Source organism: Bombina bombina, chromosome 6 (assembly GCF_027579735.1).
Source record: "Bombina bombina isolate aBomBom1 chromosome 6, aBomBom1.pri, whole genome shotgun sequence".
NCBI lineage: Eukaryota > Metazoa > Chordata > Amphibia > Anura > Bombinatoridae > Bombina > Bombina bombina.
In genome coordinates, this window is record NC_069504.1 from 929,849,821 (window position 1) to 929,868,392 (window position 18,572).

Sequence of the window (18,572 nt, forward strand, 5' to 3'; positions counted from 1 at the left end):
AGCCTTTTTTATACCCAGACTGTTGCTGAGACATGTTGTAAAGTGCTCCCAGTTGGAAGATATTCAGCTCCTCTGCTCCCCACGTGGAAAAGAGATAAGAGTCCTGTCTCAGACCCTAGGTGACATACTGCAGGATCTGAGGTACAATTGGGGTTCTATTAGCTGAATACTCTATTTCGCTCACTACATCCAATGGTCGACTAAAGGCTGAAAGGCAGACATGCTAGCAAGAGAAATGTCCCCATAGGTTCCCCTTACTGGTTCTCAAGGTGTTAAATATGCTTGGATACACAGAGGTATTCGTATATACCTAAGGACATTATGCAGACACTGCTTTTTGGGGGTGTAGGTGGCGATTTGCAAGTGATCTAGCTTTTCCCTAAGCATAATTCGAATTTCATACAATTAAAGGAAAAACCCAATCAGTGAGAGACTGTCTATCTAAAGCACAAGCAAAGAAGAAGGCTATGCTTCAAGACAAACCAGTAGCTACAGAGGGGGACATTTCAGAGGCCATGTCGGACATCAGTACAGAGGATCAACCACAGCTCTCAACCAACAACTTGGTTCAACAAATCAAAGAAGTATTTCAAATAGAACTAAAAGCTGCTATACAAGATATTAGGGGAGATATAAAGGAAATAAGCCAGAGAACCTCTGATCTAGAAGATAAAGTAGGAGAAATCATCAAAGAAATCCCAACCATACATAGAGCTATGCAAACACATCAAGATAAGATTGAACAACTTGAATCACAACTTGAAGACTTAGAAAATAGATCTAGGAGGTCTAATGTTAGATTAAGGAACCTCCCGGAGACCTATGATAAACTTAATGATGTCCTTCTCCGAATCCTTCGGCACCTCTTACCAGAAGTAGAGGAGAGTTTTTTTCTGATTGACAGGATTCACAGGGCCCTGAATAAACCAAAAATTCCGAACACACCCAGGGATGTCATCCTTAAATTCCATTACTACACTACTAAGGACCAGCTCCTACAGGTCACCAGATCACACCCAAAACTAGAATTTGAAGGACATCAACTCCAATTTTTTGCTGATCTGTCACCCATTACCCTCAGAAAAAGAAGGGAATTCAAACCAGTTACCATGGCTCTCATGAGAGCTCAGATTAAGTACCGGTGGTCGTTCCCATTCAGACTCACTTTCCTCTATAACAAAACCACCTATTCCTGCACCTCTATTGAGGAAGGTACAGATTTAATTCAACGACTGCATTTGAGTGGAGACGACACCCCTACACCACTGCCGCCTCGACCACCTAGGAAGCAGATGTCACAGATGTGGAGCAGAGCTCCTGGACGTTCGGGCCTTCATAGCAGCCCCAGTGAAACATCAAGTGCTGAAAAGACTCAGCAATCGCAGGCTGCGGCCAACAGATGAGGAGTCCCGACATATTTGAAGCAGGGACGTCAAGCTGGACATCTATGGGAAACTTTTGACTTTTCTAACCGCTTTAACCTACAGAGGACTCACTTTGAAAATGAAGAGTCCATGATCCGTTCATAAAGTGGAGAACTTGTGAGGTTTGAGGAGGGGGGCACCTGGTAGCCACTATGCAGAAATGTAGTACATCCATATCTATCTGTTTACATAACACCATAGGAAAAAAAAAAAAAAAAAAAAGAGCAGTAGCTGGTGCCCCATACTCCAGATTTAATTGTTTGGGTTGTTGTTATAAGTTAAATGCTGTCCTTGTTTGGGTTGGATTACTTTAGAAGTTGGGTTGGTCAGTATTTATTTATGCAAAGCTTTGGCCACAATATCTCGCCACACTCAAGGCAGATTGTTGCTGGAGTTCAAGTTTTTTTTTAGTAATAATTTAAACCTCAGAAGGTGAAGTTAGAGTAACAATTGAATAATTGTAGGATAATGGAACACCCAATGTGAGTACCTCATGATAATGTCCTATAGTAAATCTAGAAAATTATTTACTTTCTCAGTATCTAGTAATAAAAACAGTTTATATCATGTCCAGTTTAGCTAGATAATGATATTCAGTTAAAGATAAATTGTCCATGGGCAATGTCATGGACACTGATAGTTATAGCATTTATACACCTTGTAGCCAGTAAATATAGTTTACAGGAAAATTGAGTATCTCATACTGATACTACTGTTGATGTTTGTTATAATGTTTTTTGTTATCTATACTCTCTCTATAACTCTTTTCTATTCTTCTCCGAGTGCTCGAGGGACCATAATAGTTGGATGGTGGAGGTGGATTTTGGAAGGCAGGAAAAAGGTGGTTCTGGATGTCAGGTATGGGGGAGAGCACAACGTATGTTGGGCTTACATTTGCGTGATTATGCACACTTAAGATGTCATTTAAAATTATCTCACATAATGTCAGGGGGCTCCACTCCCACATCAAAAGGAAAAAAGCTATAGCAGATTACAAAAACAAACAGGCCCACATAATCATGTTACAAGAGACCCATTTTACTTCAACACAACACCCGAAATACTGGGACGCGGCTTTTCCGATCCAGTATCATTCCTTTGGTCATAAGAAAAAGAGAGGGGTCTCTATTATCCTACATTCATCGTTAAATTTCCAAGAAGAAGAAGTAATTAGAGACCCAGATGGTAGGTTCATAATACTAAGGGGGAAGATACATGGGAACTCGATAGTGCTAGGAAACATATACGCCCCGAATGAAAATCAGGGACACTTTATGGCCAAAATTAGTAAATTGTTGACTTCCTGGAAAAAATACAAAATTATTTTGGGTGGGGACTTTAATCTGACACTTAATGATAACATGGATAGATCTCCCCAGACAGGGACACCCCCTAAAAAAATATTAAGCGATTTTATATTAGACCATAATCTACTAGATATTTGGAGACTCCATAACGCAGGAGTTAAGAACTACACATATTACTCGGCGGCACATAACTCCTTTTCTAGAATCGACTACATATTTGCGAGTCAGATTTTATGCCCCCTAACTACATACGCCAATATAGCACAAACCAGCTGGTCGGACCATTCCATTGTGGAAGTCGCGATCAAAGGCTTTTTTGATCCATCTAGGGACAGATCCTGGTCCCTTGACACATCCTTATTACGAAATGATGTGATATGCCAGAAACTTACCCAGGAAATTAGCCACTTTTGGGCAAATAACAAAAATTCAACACCCAATCCCCTATTTGAGTGGGGAGCGTTTAAGGCCTTTTTGAGAGGTTTCCTTATTAAAGAAAAAGCTAACCTAAATAGCCAGAAAAAAAAGATTATAGAGGACAAGAAACGAGAGATTGAAGACCTAAATAGGCAATTAATTAGGACCAGATGCCCCAACTTAATCAAACTAATAACTTAAAAAAAAAAAGAACTAGATAAACTAATTGATGAGCAAGCATTAGACCATTTAAGGATTATTGACGCACAATATTTTGTCTACGCCAATAAGCCGGATCGCATGCTAGCCAGAAAGATTAGAAATATTACCAGGTCCTCCTCTATCCCCCAGCTGCAGACTAGGTCGGGCTCGGTCATAAACAACCCTAAGCATATTGCTAACTCATTTGCAGACTTTTACCAGTCTCTATATGGAATACCGAGAGATCAAGCCGAGTCTAGGAAACATAGAATACAGGAGTTTTTAACAGCTTGCCGTCTCCCTAAACTAGAAAAAACTGCCTCAGATCAATTAAACTCCCCAATTACAGCCCGGGATATTATTATAGCAATTAAACAACTCAGAAGCAATAAGGCTCCTGGACCCGATGGGTACTCAGGGAGCTTCTATAAAAAATTCACAGGGGAGCTTGTCCCTCACTTATTAGAGTCATTTAACTATATCCTAGAGGGTGGTGTGATCCCAGAGGAATTATTAATGGCACGAATATCTGTGGTCCCAAAGCCTGGTAGGGACAAATTTCATTGCAAAAATTATAGACCAATCTCGCTCATAAATTTAGATCTTAAGCTCCTTACTAAAATAATGGCCACTAGGTTAAATCTACATTTACCCAAACTGATTTCGAATGACCAGGTGGGGTTTATTACAGGGAGAGAGGCCCCAGACAATGTACGCAGGGTCATTGACTTGATTGACTTTGCAACAAAAGAAAGAGTGCCTTCTCTGTTCCTATCTTTGGATGCAGAGAAGGCATTCGACAGAATCCATTGGGATTACATGAATGAAACTCTATCACAGTTTGGAATCTCAGGTTCCTTTAGTAAAGCGATTCAGGCCATCTATAGTAAGCCATCAGCTTATCTTAGAGTAGCAGGCTATCAATCCAAAAGAATCTATATCAATAATGGTACCAGGCAGGGGTGCCCATTGTCGCCCCTGCTATTTGCCATGTGCATTGAGCCCTTAGCCGCTAGCATTAGAAACCACAGAGATATCTCTGGTATAACAGTAGGTAAAAAAGATCACAAACTTTCCCTATTCGCTGATGACATCATCCTAACAATTAGCAAACCACTACTATCTCTACCAATTTTATATGAGCTTCTATCAACCTTTGGCACCCTTTCGGGTTACAAGGTTAATAATGACAAGTGTGAAGCCATTGAGGTTCATCTCCCCAGTCATACCAAAAAACTGTTGGAAATTAATTTTGATTTTAAGTGGGCTACTAGGGCGATCAAATATCTCAGAGTTTTTCTCCCTTCCAACCTAAAAGAGTTATATAAACTAAATTATCCTCCGCTATACAAACACCTCCATAAAGAAATGAAGTCCTGGAGCACATATAAAATTTCGTTCTATGGTAAAATGGTAGTCAGTAAGATGGTGATACTTCCAAAATTGCTGTACCTATTTAGATCACTACCTGTAGATATCCCCACAAAAGATCTTAAAATCGTCCAAAAAAACGTTTTTTATTTCATTTGGGCTAATAAGAAAGCGAGAATAAATAGGCGTACCCTTTTGCAACCTAAAACTGAAGGGGGTCTGGGAGTACCTGATTTCCAAGTGTATTACAATGCTGCTAGGTTAGCTCAAACAGCACTCCTACATAATTCTAATAGTGAACTAGCCTGGGTTCAGCTAGAGGGAGATATATTAAACCTTAACCCAGTCTATCAGATGTTCTGGACACCTAAAAAAACATAATTTATGTAAGAACTTACCTGATAAATTCATTTCTTTCATATTAGCAAGAGTCCATGAGCTAGTGACGTATGGGATATACATTCCTACCAGGAGGGGCAAAGTTTCCCAAACCTCAAAATGCCTATAAATACACCCCTCACCACACCCACAATTCAGTTTAACGAATAGCCAAGAAGTGGGGTGATAAGAAAAAAGTGCGAAAGCATATAAAATAAGGAATTGGAATAATTGTGCTTTATACAAAAAATTCATAACCACCACAAAAAAGGGCGGGCCTCATGGACTCTTGCTAATATGAAAGAAATGAATTTATCAGGTAAGTTCTTACATAAATTATGTTTTCTTTCCTGTAATTAGCAAGAGTCCATGAGCTAGTGACGTATGGGATAATGATTACCCAAGATGTGGATCTTTCCACACAAGAGTCACTAGAGAGGGAGGGATAAAATAAAGACAGCCAATTCCTGCTGAAAATAATCCACACCCAAAATAAAGTTTAATGAAAAACATAAGCAGAAGATTCAAACTGAAACCGCTGCCTGAAGTACTTTTCTACCAAAAACGGCTTCAGAAGAAGAAAATACATCAAAATGGTAGAATTTAGTAAAAGTATGCAAAGAGGACCAAGTTGCTGCTTTGCAAATCTGATCAACCGAAGCTTCATTCCTAAACGCCCAGGAAGTAGAAACTGACCTAGTAGAATGAGCTGTAATCCTCTGAGGCGGAGTTTTACCCGACTCAACATAGGCAAGATGAATTAAAGATTTCAACCAAGATGCCAAAGAAATGGCAGAAGCTTTCTGGCCTTTTCTAGAACCGGAAAAGATGACAAATAGACTAGAAGTCTTTCGGAAAGATTTAGTAGCTTCAACATAATATTTCAAAGCTCTAACAACATCCAAAGAATGCAATGATTTCTCCTTAGAATTCTTAGGATTAGGACATAATGAAGGAACCACAATTTCTCTACTAATGTTGTTGGAATTCACAACTTTAGGTAAAAATTCAAAAGAAGTTCGCAACACCGCCTTATCCTGATGAAAAATCAGAAAAGGAGACTCACAAGAAAGAGCAGATAATTCAGAAACTCTTCTGGCAGAAGAGATGGCCAAAAGGAACAAAACTTTCCAAGAAAGTAATTTAATGTCCAATGAATGCATAGGTTCAAATGGAGGAGCTTGAAGAGCCCCCAGAACCAAATTCAAACTCCAAGGAGGAGAAATTGACTTAATGACAGGTTTTATATGAACCAAAGCTTGTACAAAACAATGAATATCAGGAAGAATAGCAATCTTTCTGTGAAAAAGAACAGAAAGAGCAGAGATTTGTCCTTTCAAGGAACTTGCGGACAAACCCTTATCTAAACCATCCTGAAGAAACTAATATTCTCGGTATTCTAAAAGAATGCCAAGAAAAATGATGAGAAAGACACCAAGAAATATAAGTCTTCCAGACTCTATAATATATCTCTCTAGATACAGATTTACGAGCCTGTAACATAGTATTAATCACAGAGTCAGAGAAACCTCTTTGACCAAGAATCAAGCGTTCAATCTCCATACCTTTAAATTTAAGGATTTCAGATCCTGATGGAAAAAAGGACCTTGTGAAAGAAGGTCTGGTCTTAACGGAAGAGTCCACGGTTGGCAAGAGGCCATCCGGACAAGATCCGCATACCAAAACCTGTGAGGCCATGCCGGAGCTACCAGCAGAACAAACGAGCATTCCTTCAGAATCTTGGAGATTACTCTTGGAAGAAGAACTAGAGGCGGAAAGATATAGGCAGGATGATACTTCCAAGGAAGTGATAATGCATCCACTGCCTCCGCCTGAGGATCCCGGGATCTGGACAGATACCTGGGAAGTTTCTTGTTTAGATGAGACGCCATCAGATCTATTTCTGGAAGTTCCCACATTTGAACAATCTGAAGAAATACCTCTGGGTGAAGAGACCATTCGCCCGGATGCAACGTTTGGCGACTGAGATAATCCGCTTCCCAATTGTCTATACCTGGGATATGAACCGCAGAGATTAGACAGGAGCTGGATTCCGTCCAAACCAAAATTTGAGATACTTCTTTCATAGCCAGAGGACTGTGAGTCCCTCCTTGATGATTGATGTATGCCACAGTTGTGACATTGTCTGTCTGAAAACAAATGAACGATTCTCTCTTCAGAAGAGGCCAAAACTGAAGAGCTCTGAAAATTGCACGGAGTTCCAAAATATTGATCGGTAATCTCACCTCCTGAGATTCCCAAACTCCTTGTGCCGTCAGAGATCCCCACACAGCTCCCCAACCTGTGAGACTTGCATCTGTTGAAATTACAGTCCAGGTCGGAAGCACAAAAGAAGCCCCCTGAATTAAACGATGGTGATCTGTCCACCACGTTAGAGAGTGTCGAACAATCGGTTTTAAAGATATTAATTGAGATATCTTTGTGTAATCCTTGCACCATTGATTCAGCATACAGAGCTGAAGAGGTCGCATGTGAAAACGAGCAAAGGGGATCGCGTCCGATGCAGCAGTCATAAGACCTAGAATTTCCAAGGCTACCGAAGGGAATGATTGTGACTGAAGGTTTCGACAAGCTGCAATCAATTTTAGACGTCTCTTGTCTGTTAAAGACAGAGTCATGGACACTGAATCTATCTGGAAACCCAGAAAGGTTACCCTTGTCTGAGGAATCAAAGAACTTTTTGGTAAATTGATCCTCCAACCATGATCTTGAAGAAACAACACCAGTCGATTCGTATGAGATTCTGCTAAATGTAAAGACTGAGCAAGTACCAAGATATCGTCCAAATAAGGAAATACCACAATACCCTGTTCTCTGATTACAGACAGAAGGGCACCGAGAACCTTTGTAAAAATTCTTGGAGCTGTAGCTAGGCCAAACGGTAGAGCCACAAACTGGTAATGCTTGTCCAGAAAAGAGAATCTCAGGAACTGATAATGATCTAGATGAATCGGAATATGCAGATATGCATCCTGTAAATCTATTGTGGACATATAATTCCCTTGCTGAACAAAAGGCAAGATAGTCCTTACAGTTACCATCTTGAACGTTGGTATCCTTACATAACGATTCAATATTTTTAGATCCAGAACTGGTCTGAAGGAATTCTCCTTCTTTGGTACAATGAAGAGATTTGAATAAAACCCCATCCCCTGTTCCGGAACTGGAACTGGCATAATTACTCCAGCCAACTCTAGATCTGAAACACAATTCAGAAATGCTTGAGCTTTCACTGGATTTACTGGGACACGGGAAAGAAAAAATCTCTTTGCAGGAGGTCTCATCTTGAAACCAATTCTGTACCCTTCTGAAACAATGTTCTGAATCCAAAGATTGTGAACAGAATTGATCCAAATTTCTTTGAAAAAACGTAACCTGCCCCCTACCAGCTGAGCTGGAATGAGGGCCGCACCTTCATGTGGACTTAGAAGCAGGCATTGCCTTTCTAGCAGGCTTGGATTTATTCCAGACTGGAGATGGTTTCCAAACTGAAACTGCTCCTGAGGACGAAGGATCAGGCTTTTGTTCTTTGTTGAAACGAAAGGAACGAAAACGATTATTAGCCCTGTTTTTACCTTTAGATTTTTTATCCTGTGGTAAAAAAGTTCCTTTCCCACCAGTAACAGTTGAGATAATAGAATCCAAATGAGAACCAAATAATTTGTTACCCCAGGACACTCATCTACATGTTTGTAGAAAGCCAAACCAGTACTGAAACGAGAATCAGTAGAGGTAATGGTATATATAAGAGTATATCGTCGATCTGAAAAGGGAGGTAAGAGATGAATCTCTACGACCGATAACAGAGAACCTATGAAATAGACCCCGTAGAAGGAGATCACTGCATTCAAATAGGCAATACTCTCCTCACATCCCTCTGACATTCACTGCACGCTGAGAGGAAAACCGGGCTCCAACTTGCTGCGGAGCGCATATCAACGTAGAATCTAGCACAAACTTACTTCACCACCTCCATCGGAGGCAAAGTTTGTAAAACTGAATTGTGGGTGTGGTGAGGGGTGTATTTATAGGCATTTTGAGGTTTGGGAAACTTTGCCCCTCCTGGTAGGAATGTATATCCCATACGTCACTAGCTCATGGACTCTTGCTAATTACATAAAAGAAAGATAGACCAGACTCCTGGACAAATTGTACATCACTAGGACACACCCTGAGACTATGGGATAGGCTACAAAAAAGATATAATTTGATTCCGGAGGGCTCCCCTCTTACACCGCTGTCCATATTTTCGGACCACCATAATACCCACACTAACACAATATGGGCCAACAAAAGTTTGTATAGAATTGCTGATGCACTACAAAATTCTGAGATTATCTCGTTCCAGCAATATCACGACCTCCAACTTTCCACACCGCATTCCTGGTTCCACTATTTCCAACTCAAAAATAGGATAGATAAGATCCGCAGACTAAGAACCTCGAACACTCCCACACTTTATGAGAAATTTTGTCAATCCGATTCCCGAATCAAGGGTACAATCTCTAGTCTTTATAGGTTGTTGTCTGTTGGCAGACACCCTGAGAAGTTATACTTTATTAAAAAATGGGAAGACGAGGTTAACCTTGTTAGAGACTCAACAGAATGGGCAACCACGATCCAGAAAGGCCTAGCGTGTTCTGTTAGCGCAAATATAAAGGAAAATTATATTAAAGTTGTATATAGATGGTATAACTACCCCAGTAGATTTAAATACTATCAGCTGGAATCTAACATGGCTAGGTCATCTCAATGCTACCGAGGTTGTCAGATAGAGGGTACATACAATCATATGTGGTGGGATTGTCCCGAAAGTAAAAAAGTTTGGGACGCCACCTCTGAACTCCTAAGCAATATCTTTAATAGACGGATTAAGCTAAGTATGGAACAGGCCCTACTACACTTCCTTATTGAGGGATTACACAGACAATCATTAAAACTAGTAGGCATAATATGTACTGCAACTAGGACAGTGATGGCTAAATATTGGAAAACATCAGTCCCCCACTACGATGTTATCCTAAACAAAATTAGATATTATTATCAAATGGAGAACATAGCATCGTCCCTATTAGACAAAAGGCAGGAGTTCCTAAAAGTTTGGGAAGAATGGATAGTTTGGGAGGACACTGTTAGGATGCAAACAAGAAGAGCCGTTGAAACAAGAGCCTAATAGGAGGATGGAATTAATTAATGGAAAGTTCTTCGAGCACTCAATCTTTACTTCAATCTTTACTTCATTCTTTACTTTTCCTCTTATGTCCCTCTCTTTCTTTCCTTCTTCTCTAAGATAGGTACTCTTATTACTCCTTCTTTCTTTTCGGGTGTAATGAGTCCTATCTGCAATATAAGAGGCCGTACTTTACTCTACCATAATGAGATAAAAAGTTTAAAACTATGTTATTCTTGTATGCGAATTAGATATCCTTTACAACTACCTTACACATTGTATTACATGCGCTACTATTCTGTATTGATATGAGATGTGATGTATACATTGTCGTGATTTTGCTGGTGGAGTTGGGAGACTTCAATAAATAAAAAAATAAAAATTTCACTTAAAAATTGCGGCCAAGAATTTCCCTGTTTTGTTACCATGTCTTGCAAATCTAGCCGAGTTTTTATGTAGACTCTTGAGCATGATGCAAAAGAAATAGATCTCTCTCTTTTTTACAGAAGAAGTAGTTCTCTCTATTCTCCCTAATCGGGTAGTATTGATATAAAGCATATGTATCTCTTAATGTATTTGATAATTCTTTATCTTCCGTATTTTGTTTCTTTTTTTTAACCTAGCCACATAGGTATGAATTTCTTCTTATAATACTTCAAGGCACTTACAACATCCAAGTAGAGGTGAAATCGTCAACTCAATGGAGAAAGTGATGTGCCGTGGGCGGCCGGAGGCGCTGTGTTAGTAATATGCTTTCCTTACATATAGGGTACGTTTAACATTGTTTTTTTACTAAAAGATGAGAGAAGCTAACGTTTATTTTTTGTGTTGGCAAATCCTAGCGTTTGTTATACGCTTGGATTTACCATCATTTTAAGACTGAAGACCAAGATAATAAAAAAATAAAAAAAACAGACCCTGCAAGACCAAACTGAAGCAATAAGGATTCTAGCTTGATCTTGGTAATCACTCTGGAAAGAAGAACCAGAGGAGGAAAAACATAAGCCAGCAAAATGACCATGGAGCTACCAAAGTATCTACAAACTCCCCTGGAGGGCCCTGGACCTCACATAAAATCAGAGAAGTTTATTATCTAATCAAAAGGCCATCAGATTTTTTTTCTGGGAGAGCCCAAAGATCCACTATCTGATTGAAACCATTCAGAGACCACTTCCCTGGATGCAGTGACTGACGACTGAGAGAAACTGCTTCCCAGTTGTTCATTTCTGGAATATGAACTGCAGAAATTTGGCAACAATTGGCTTCTGCGCAGAAAAGAATTTGAGACACTTCCTTCATAGCTAGAGAACTATGAGTTCCCCCTTGATGAATGATGAAAGCCACTGCCAAAAAATTGTCTGTCTGAAATTGGAAATAAGACTCCCTTTTTAAAATAGGACAACTCTGGAGGGCTCTGAAAATTGCACGGAGTTATAGAACATTAATTGGCAACCTTACCTTCCGAGGAAACCAAACCAAAATGGCCCCCAACCTGAAAGACTTGCATCTGAAGCGATAACAGTCCAAATATGATGAGCAAAAGAAGCCCCCTGCATAATTAGCTGATTATTCAGCCACCCAGAAAAGGACTAACTTTTCCTGTGATCTAGATAAATCTTTTTAAGACAGCAGAGTATGATCCATACACCATTGCTGAAGCATACAAAGCTGAAGGTGCCTCAAGTAAAAATTAGCAAATGGAAAATCAAACAATGCAGAAATCATCAGACCTAATACTTCCATGCAAAAGAGCAACTGAGAGAAAAGAGACTGATGGTTTTGACAAGTTAACACTAGCTTCAACCTTCTAAGATATGTCAAGGAGAGATACATGGAAACAATCTATTTGAACTGTCAACAAAAAAAAACCTTCTCTGAGGAACCAGAGAACTCTTTGGAAAACTGATTTTCCAACCATGTTGTTAAATAAACAACAGAAGATAAAAGGGTTCCCAGAACCTTGATAAATATTCTGGTAGAGCAACAAACTAAAAGTGCTTGTCTAGGAAGGCAAACCTTGAAAATTAATAATGTTCCCTGAATTGGAACATAAGCATCCTCAAAATCTAATGTGGATATAAACTGACATTGCTGAACAAAATGTAGAATGGTCCAAATAGTTTTCATTTTGAAAGTTGGAACTCTGAGATAATTTGAATAAAATCCAATCCCCTGTTCCAACAAAGGAACAGGAACAATCACTTTGGTAGATTCTAGATCCAAAACAGACTGAAAAAAAATGCCTGAGCATTCACAGGATTTTTTAGAACATAGGACAGAATAAATCTTTCTCTGGGAGGCCTAGTTATGAAACCTATTTGATAACCCTGAAAAACTATACTTAGAATCTAGGGATCCTGAACAGACTGAAATCCAAGCCTCTTAAAAAAGGTGCAACCTGCCCCCTTACCAGAGCCTCTGGATCAGGTGTCATACCTTTGTGCAGACTTTGATAAGGGAGAAGATTTTGTGGACTACTTAGACTTGTTCCAGCTCGAACTATGCTTCCAGGCACAGCCAAAGGAACCTTATTTCTGAGAAGAGAAATCAGACTTCTTAGAAGCTCTAGATTAGCCTTTGGACTCCTGTCCTGAGGAAGTAAAGCTTCCTAGCATCCAGTCACAGTTGAGAAAATAGAATCCAAACCAGAACCAAACAACATCTTTCCTTGAAAAGAGAGAGATAAAAACCTGGACTTAGAAAACATATCAGTATTAGCACATTCAAGCAATTCCAAAAGGCTAAAAAAAAAATCCCCAGCAGAATCATCAGAAAACTGCTTAGAAAAACTAATAAACCAAATGAGAGAAGCAGTAGCCACACCAATAAAAATTGCTAGCCTAAAAACATAAAAATATAACCTGCTTGCTGAAAAAAAAACTTTTGGAAGGTTTCTAACTTCCAATCTAAAGGGTTCTAAAAGAAAGAACTATCTTCTAAAGGGATTTCTTCTAAAGGGATAAAAGTAAATGGCCCTATCAACAGTTTCCCAAAGATAAATATTAGAAGTCGGCAATGGATATATTTTTTTAAACCTTGCTGAAGGATTAAAGCGATTACCTGGCTTATCCCATTCTTTAAAAACTATCTAAGAGACAGCATCAGGGTTAGGAAATACCTTAGAAGATTTACTCATAGGATTATAAATTAAGTCTAAATTAATAACAGACTTATCCTCAGCTACTTTAGGATGCTTAACCACTAAAGCAAACAAAATCTCCTTTAAAAGTGAACAAATATGTTTAACTTTAAACAGAAAAGAGGATGTCTCTGATTCATAACCAGAGGGAGAGGATTGACAGAGAACCCCCCTCCTCTGAAGATTCGGCAAATTCATAAAAAGAAACATTGACCTCAGTAGGCTCAGAGCTAATTAAAGGTACATTATGAACTGACCTTTTATGCTTATTTGATGGCGGCATAGCTGCCAACATATCAGATACTGTAGAGCGAATTAAGTCCTTAACTCCAGGAGCAATATCTGTAGATCTCCCCTGTAAGGAACAAACAAAAAGAGCAGTAACACCTTTAGAAGCAAGAAGAGCATTAGAATGGTTAAAAAACATTTAAACATGAGTAGCATAAAAATGCTGGAGGTAATACCTCAGCCTGCTTACAATTAACACATTTCAAAGTGATTAGAAAGTGTTCAGAGGGCTCAGTTTTTTAGGGACAGAAATAAAGGCTCCATAATAGCAGGAAACTACAAAAGTAGTAATAAACGTATAGAATAAAACAGATTGTTATATCCCTGAAAAGAGCTCTTGAAGAAAAGGAAAATACTTACTCCCTCCAAAAGAAACTCTTTAAAAAACTTACTAAGCCAAAGCATGCTAATCCGACATGCAGAATAACGCACTATGACACAGAGGCATTACATCCAACCTACAGATAGCACACCTAAGAAGGAGAGCATTGTTATACGACATCAAGAAAGAGAGAAAGAGAGAGAGAGACGCCTACATGTGATATTCCAACATGCACAGACTCGAGAGCTGACGGCCAAAAAAGATATATACAAGTTTACAGATTTTTTTTAAAGGGGAATAACTCTAATAATATAAAAGTTGTCCCAAGGATTGTGTGTGTGTGTGTATGTATATATATATATATATATATATATATATATATATATATATATATATATATATATATATATATATATATATATATATATATATATATATATATAAATAAAAGTTAGAGAGAGAGAGAGAGAGAGAGAGAATTGAAAAAGGCATGCACTCACTGGATTTGTGCAGATATAGTGCTTTGTTGGCACATCAAAAACAAGAACAAACAAGCACTATATCTGCACAAATCCAGTGAGTGCATGCCATTTCAATACTATATTCAACGTTTGCCTGCACCCTGGTAGTTGAAATTTAAGTGGGAGTGCGCTCTATTTTGTACTTTATATATACAGTATATATATATATATATATATATATATATATATATATATATATATATAAAAAACACACACAAAGGGTATAATAGAATAACCTATCTGGCTTAATAGAGTGCCCATATATAATAATAAACAATACTTACCTATAAGCACTCATCTACTGGAAAAAAAATAGCAGAAAGCTAAACCAGTTCTGAAAAATATCAGTAAAGGATATGGAATAGGAGTATATCGATGACCTAACAGGAGGAGGCAAAGGTAAGGTTCATGCGACACCCGTTGAAGGCTTTTTAATAAAATTACTAAAATTTACCATTTTATCTGCTAGTAAGTCGCAATATTCTCTGTCTTTGCATTTTAGAAAACAAAAAGCTAACCAAATGATCGTTTGTAATTATTTAAAACAGTATTTTTTTTATAATTTTATTTTATTACCTTTCTGATTACAGTACTGTACTATCTTTCTGATAGTAGTATTTATACAGAAATATAAAAAATGATAAAAAAAAATACCTTTAGGGTGCATGTATAAGCTGTATTATGACATTTAAATATTGCCAAAATTATATAAAATATTGTTTACACTTGGTTCCATTTCCTCTCCAATCTGTCGCATATTACAGGTGCAAATATACAAATTTTCTGAAATCCAAATCTATTCCAAAATTTAAGCCTTTTCCAGCCCCAATCTATTTGGATAAAAGGTTTTGTTCCTGTATTATGAAGAAAAATATTGAACACAGTAAAATGTGCATAACATACCTGTCCGTTATCTACCACATAGATAATTATATCAGCTTTCTCCTCAAATAGCCTCTGTTTTATGGCAGCCAAGTCTGAAGTGTCATAGGTGTATCCTCCGTCTGATTTCTCAATTGTTAATGGAATGGTGCATCCAGGGGGAAACACAACCTTACGCCCTTCATCCACTTCACAAAGACCTGAGAGAGAAAAAATGGGGTGAGTATGGTCAAAACTATAGCTATAACATATTATATTATTATATACTAGTCGATAAGCCTGCCCAGAGGGCAGTCTATTTATTTTTTAAGCTACAGATGTAGAAACAACCTATTTTTAACTCTGCTTTTAGGGAGGGGGCGTGGCTAGTCGCGAGCAAGATGAGTTGCTTTCCTCAAACATGCAGTGTTTGATTGAAACTGACTAAATATGCAAATTTACCCCGTAAAAGATTTTTGGAAATTGCGATCAGCAATTTCCGTAACTACACCCACACATTATTGATACAGTAAAAAATACATAGTTAAAAGATAATGTACACACTGACAATAACATAATAAGCAAAGATAAAAATCATGTACACACTGACACATACATACAATTCCTTTCGGTACATACGGCTAAATTATATAAAGTATCAATATGTTCATGATTATTATAACTGCTTATTAAGTTAGTGTCAGTGTATACATTATTTATACAGTCACTATGCATAATGACTGTATCAATAATGTGTAGACTGAGCCACCTCCCAATAGTAAACCTGACACAATATTCCTGCCATCCCCAAAAAATCGCAACTAATAAAAAAATTGATAACCCCAAATCCGATAACCCCCCACATCACAATCTACCAAAAATAAGTTAACCACTAAACCACAAATAACATAAAAATATTAACCCCTTAACCGTCAACCACCCACATCGCAATAAACCTAATTAATCTATTAACATATTATCCGCAAAACCCCCACATCGCAATAAATCTATTTAACCTATTAACCCCTAAACCGCAAACCCCCAACATCGCAAAAAAACAATTTAACCTATTAATCCCTAAACCGTCAAACACCCACATCGCAATAAACCTATTAACCCCTAAACCGAAAAACCCCCACAACGCAAGTACCGTAATGAACCTATTAACCACTAATTCGCCAAACCCCAACAATGCAAATAACTAAGACCCCTAACCTAACACCCCCTAACCAAACCCCAATTACCGAAATTAAAAAACACTAAATTACAAAAAATAATAAATAAAATTATCCAAAATTAAAAAATGACACCTAATCCCTATGAAAATAAAAAAGCCCCCCCCCCCCCCCAAAATAAAAACACCCACTAATCTTTTGCTAAAAGGGCATTCAACTCTTTTAGGATAGCCCAAACCCTAATAAAAAAAAAAAAAAAAAAAAAAAAAAAAAAAACATACTAAGCCCCAAATAGGTACTCACGGTCCTGAAGTTCGGCGAAAAAGGTCTTCTTCCAGGTGGATCCATCATCTTCTATCTTCATCCAAAGTGAAGGCGGCATCCACTGTGAAGGCGGCGTGGAGTTAGCTGTTTTTTGTTATACTTCGTGCGGGCAGTTACGTGTTTTTATTTCATGCGGGGAGTTGCGTGTTTTTTTTTTTATGCTTCGGGTTTGCCACGCTTCTGTGGATTCTTTTACCACCCTGCCATTTTCGGAATCCACCTGGATACAGTAAAATTATTTTGGCTGCCTCGCGCTGACAACATTCCATTCAGGATCCGTGCACAACTGGTGACGGACAAACGCAATTATAGTATAGATATTATATTCTTTTTAAATGGGTCTTGAAATTTCGTTAAAAATCAAATTTATACGGAAAAAAAAACTCAATGAGTTTAATGAGAAAATATTGTATATAACTTTACTACCATATTGAATTTCATGACTTATTTTATCAAATAAAAACATACTTTTGTATACGTAAAAACTAGTTTTATGAAAATTAAATTTTCATGGTTCAGATAGTGCATGCAATTTTAAGAGACTCTTCAAGTTACTTATTTTATCAAATGTACTTCATTCTCTTGGTATGCTTTGTTACAAGGCATATCTACATTGGCTGAACAGATGTTCTCCCAGTAGTGAGAGAGCCCAAAAAGCAAATCCTGTAACCGGCACATCTGAAAACCTAGGTTACAGAATTAGCTATTTGACTTTTCTAAGGAGTATGGAACAAAGTTCAGTGTTAACATAAAACCAAAAGTTATCTATTGTCCCTTTAATGATTCAGATAGAGCATGCAATTTTAAGCAACTTTCTAATTTACTCTTATTATCAATTTTTCTTCGTTCTCTTGCTATCTTTATTTGAAAAAAGGAAATTTATGCTTACCTGATAAATTTATTTCTTTTTCGATACGATGAGTCCACCGATTTCATCCTTACTTGTGGGATATCACCTCCTGGTCAGCAGGAGGAGGCAGAGAGCACCACAGCAGAGCTGTATAAATAGCTCCTCCCTTCCCTCCCAACCCAGTCATTCGACCGAAGTTAGGAAGAGAAAGGAAAAGCCAAGGTGCAGAGGTGTCTGAAGTTTAACAAAATGAATAACCTGTCACAATAGAACAGGGCGGGCCGTGGACTCATTGTATGGAAAAAGAAATAAATTTATCAGGTAAGCATAAATTTCCTTTTCTTTTTCAAGATACAATGAGTCCACGGATTTCATCCTTACTTGTGGTATACAATACCAAAGCTATAGTAAACGGATGAAACGGGAGGGACAAGACAGGTAACCTAAACGAAAGGCACCACTGCTTGAAGAACCTTTCTCCCAAAAACAGTCTCAGCTGAGACAAAAGTATCAAATTTAGAAAAAGTGTGAAGAAAAGACCAGATTGTAGCCTTGCAAATCTGTGCAACAGAAGCAACATGTTTGAATGCCTATGAGGAAGCAACGACCCTAGTGGAACGAGTCATAAATCTTTCAAGAGGTTGCTGTCCAGCAGTCTCATATGCAAAACGGATGACATACATCAGCCAAAAATAAAGAGAGATAGCCGTAGCTGTCTCACCCTACGTTTCCCAAAAAATGAAAGAACCAAGAAGACGATTGTTGAAAATCCTTTAGTCGCTTAAAAGTAGAACTTGAAAGCA

At 38.1% G+C, this 18,572-nt stretch overlaps 1 protein-coding gene across 1 annotated transcript in view; it reads right to left on the bottom strand.

Annotated features, from left to right (window-relative positions):
- RARS1 (arginyl-tRNA synthetase 1) overlaps positions 1–18,572 on the bottom strand; it is a 274,844-nt gene that overhangs the window by 85,426 nt on the left and 170,846 nt on the right. The window contains exon 10 of the mRNA XM_053718573.1: positions 15,463–15,641. Coding sequence (XP_053574548.1) covers positions 15,463–15,641 — 179 coding nt within the window. The remainder of the gene's footprint in view (positions 1–15,462; positions 15,642–18,572) is intronic.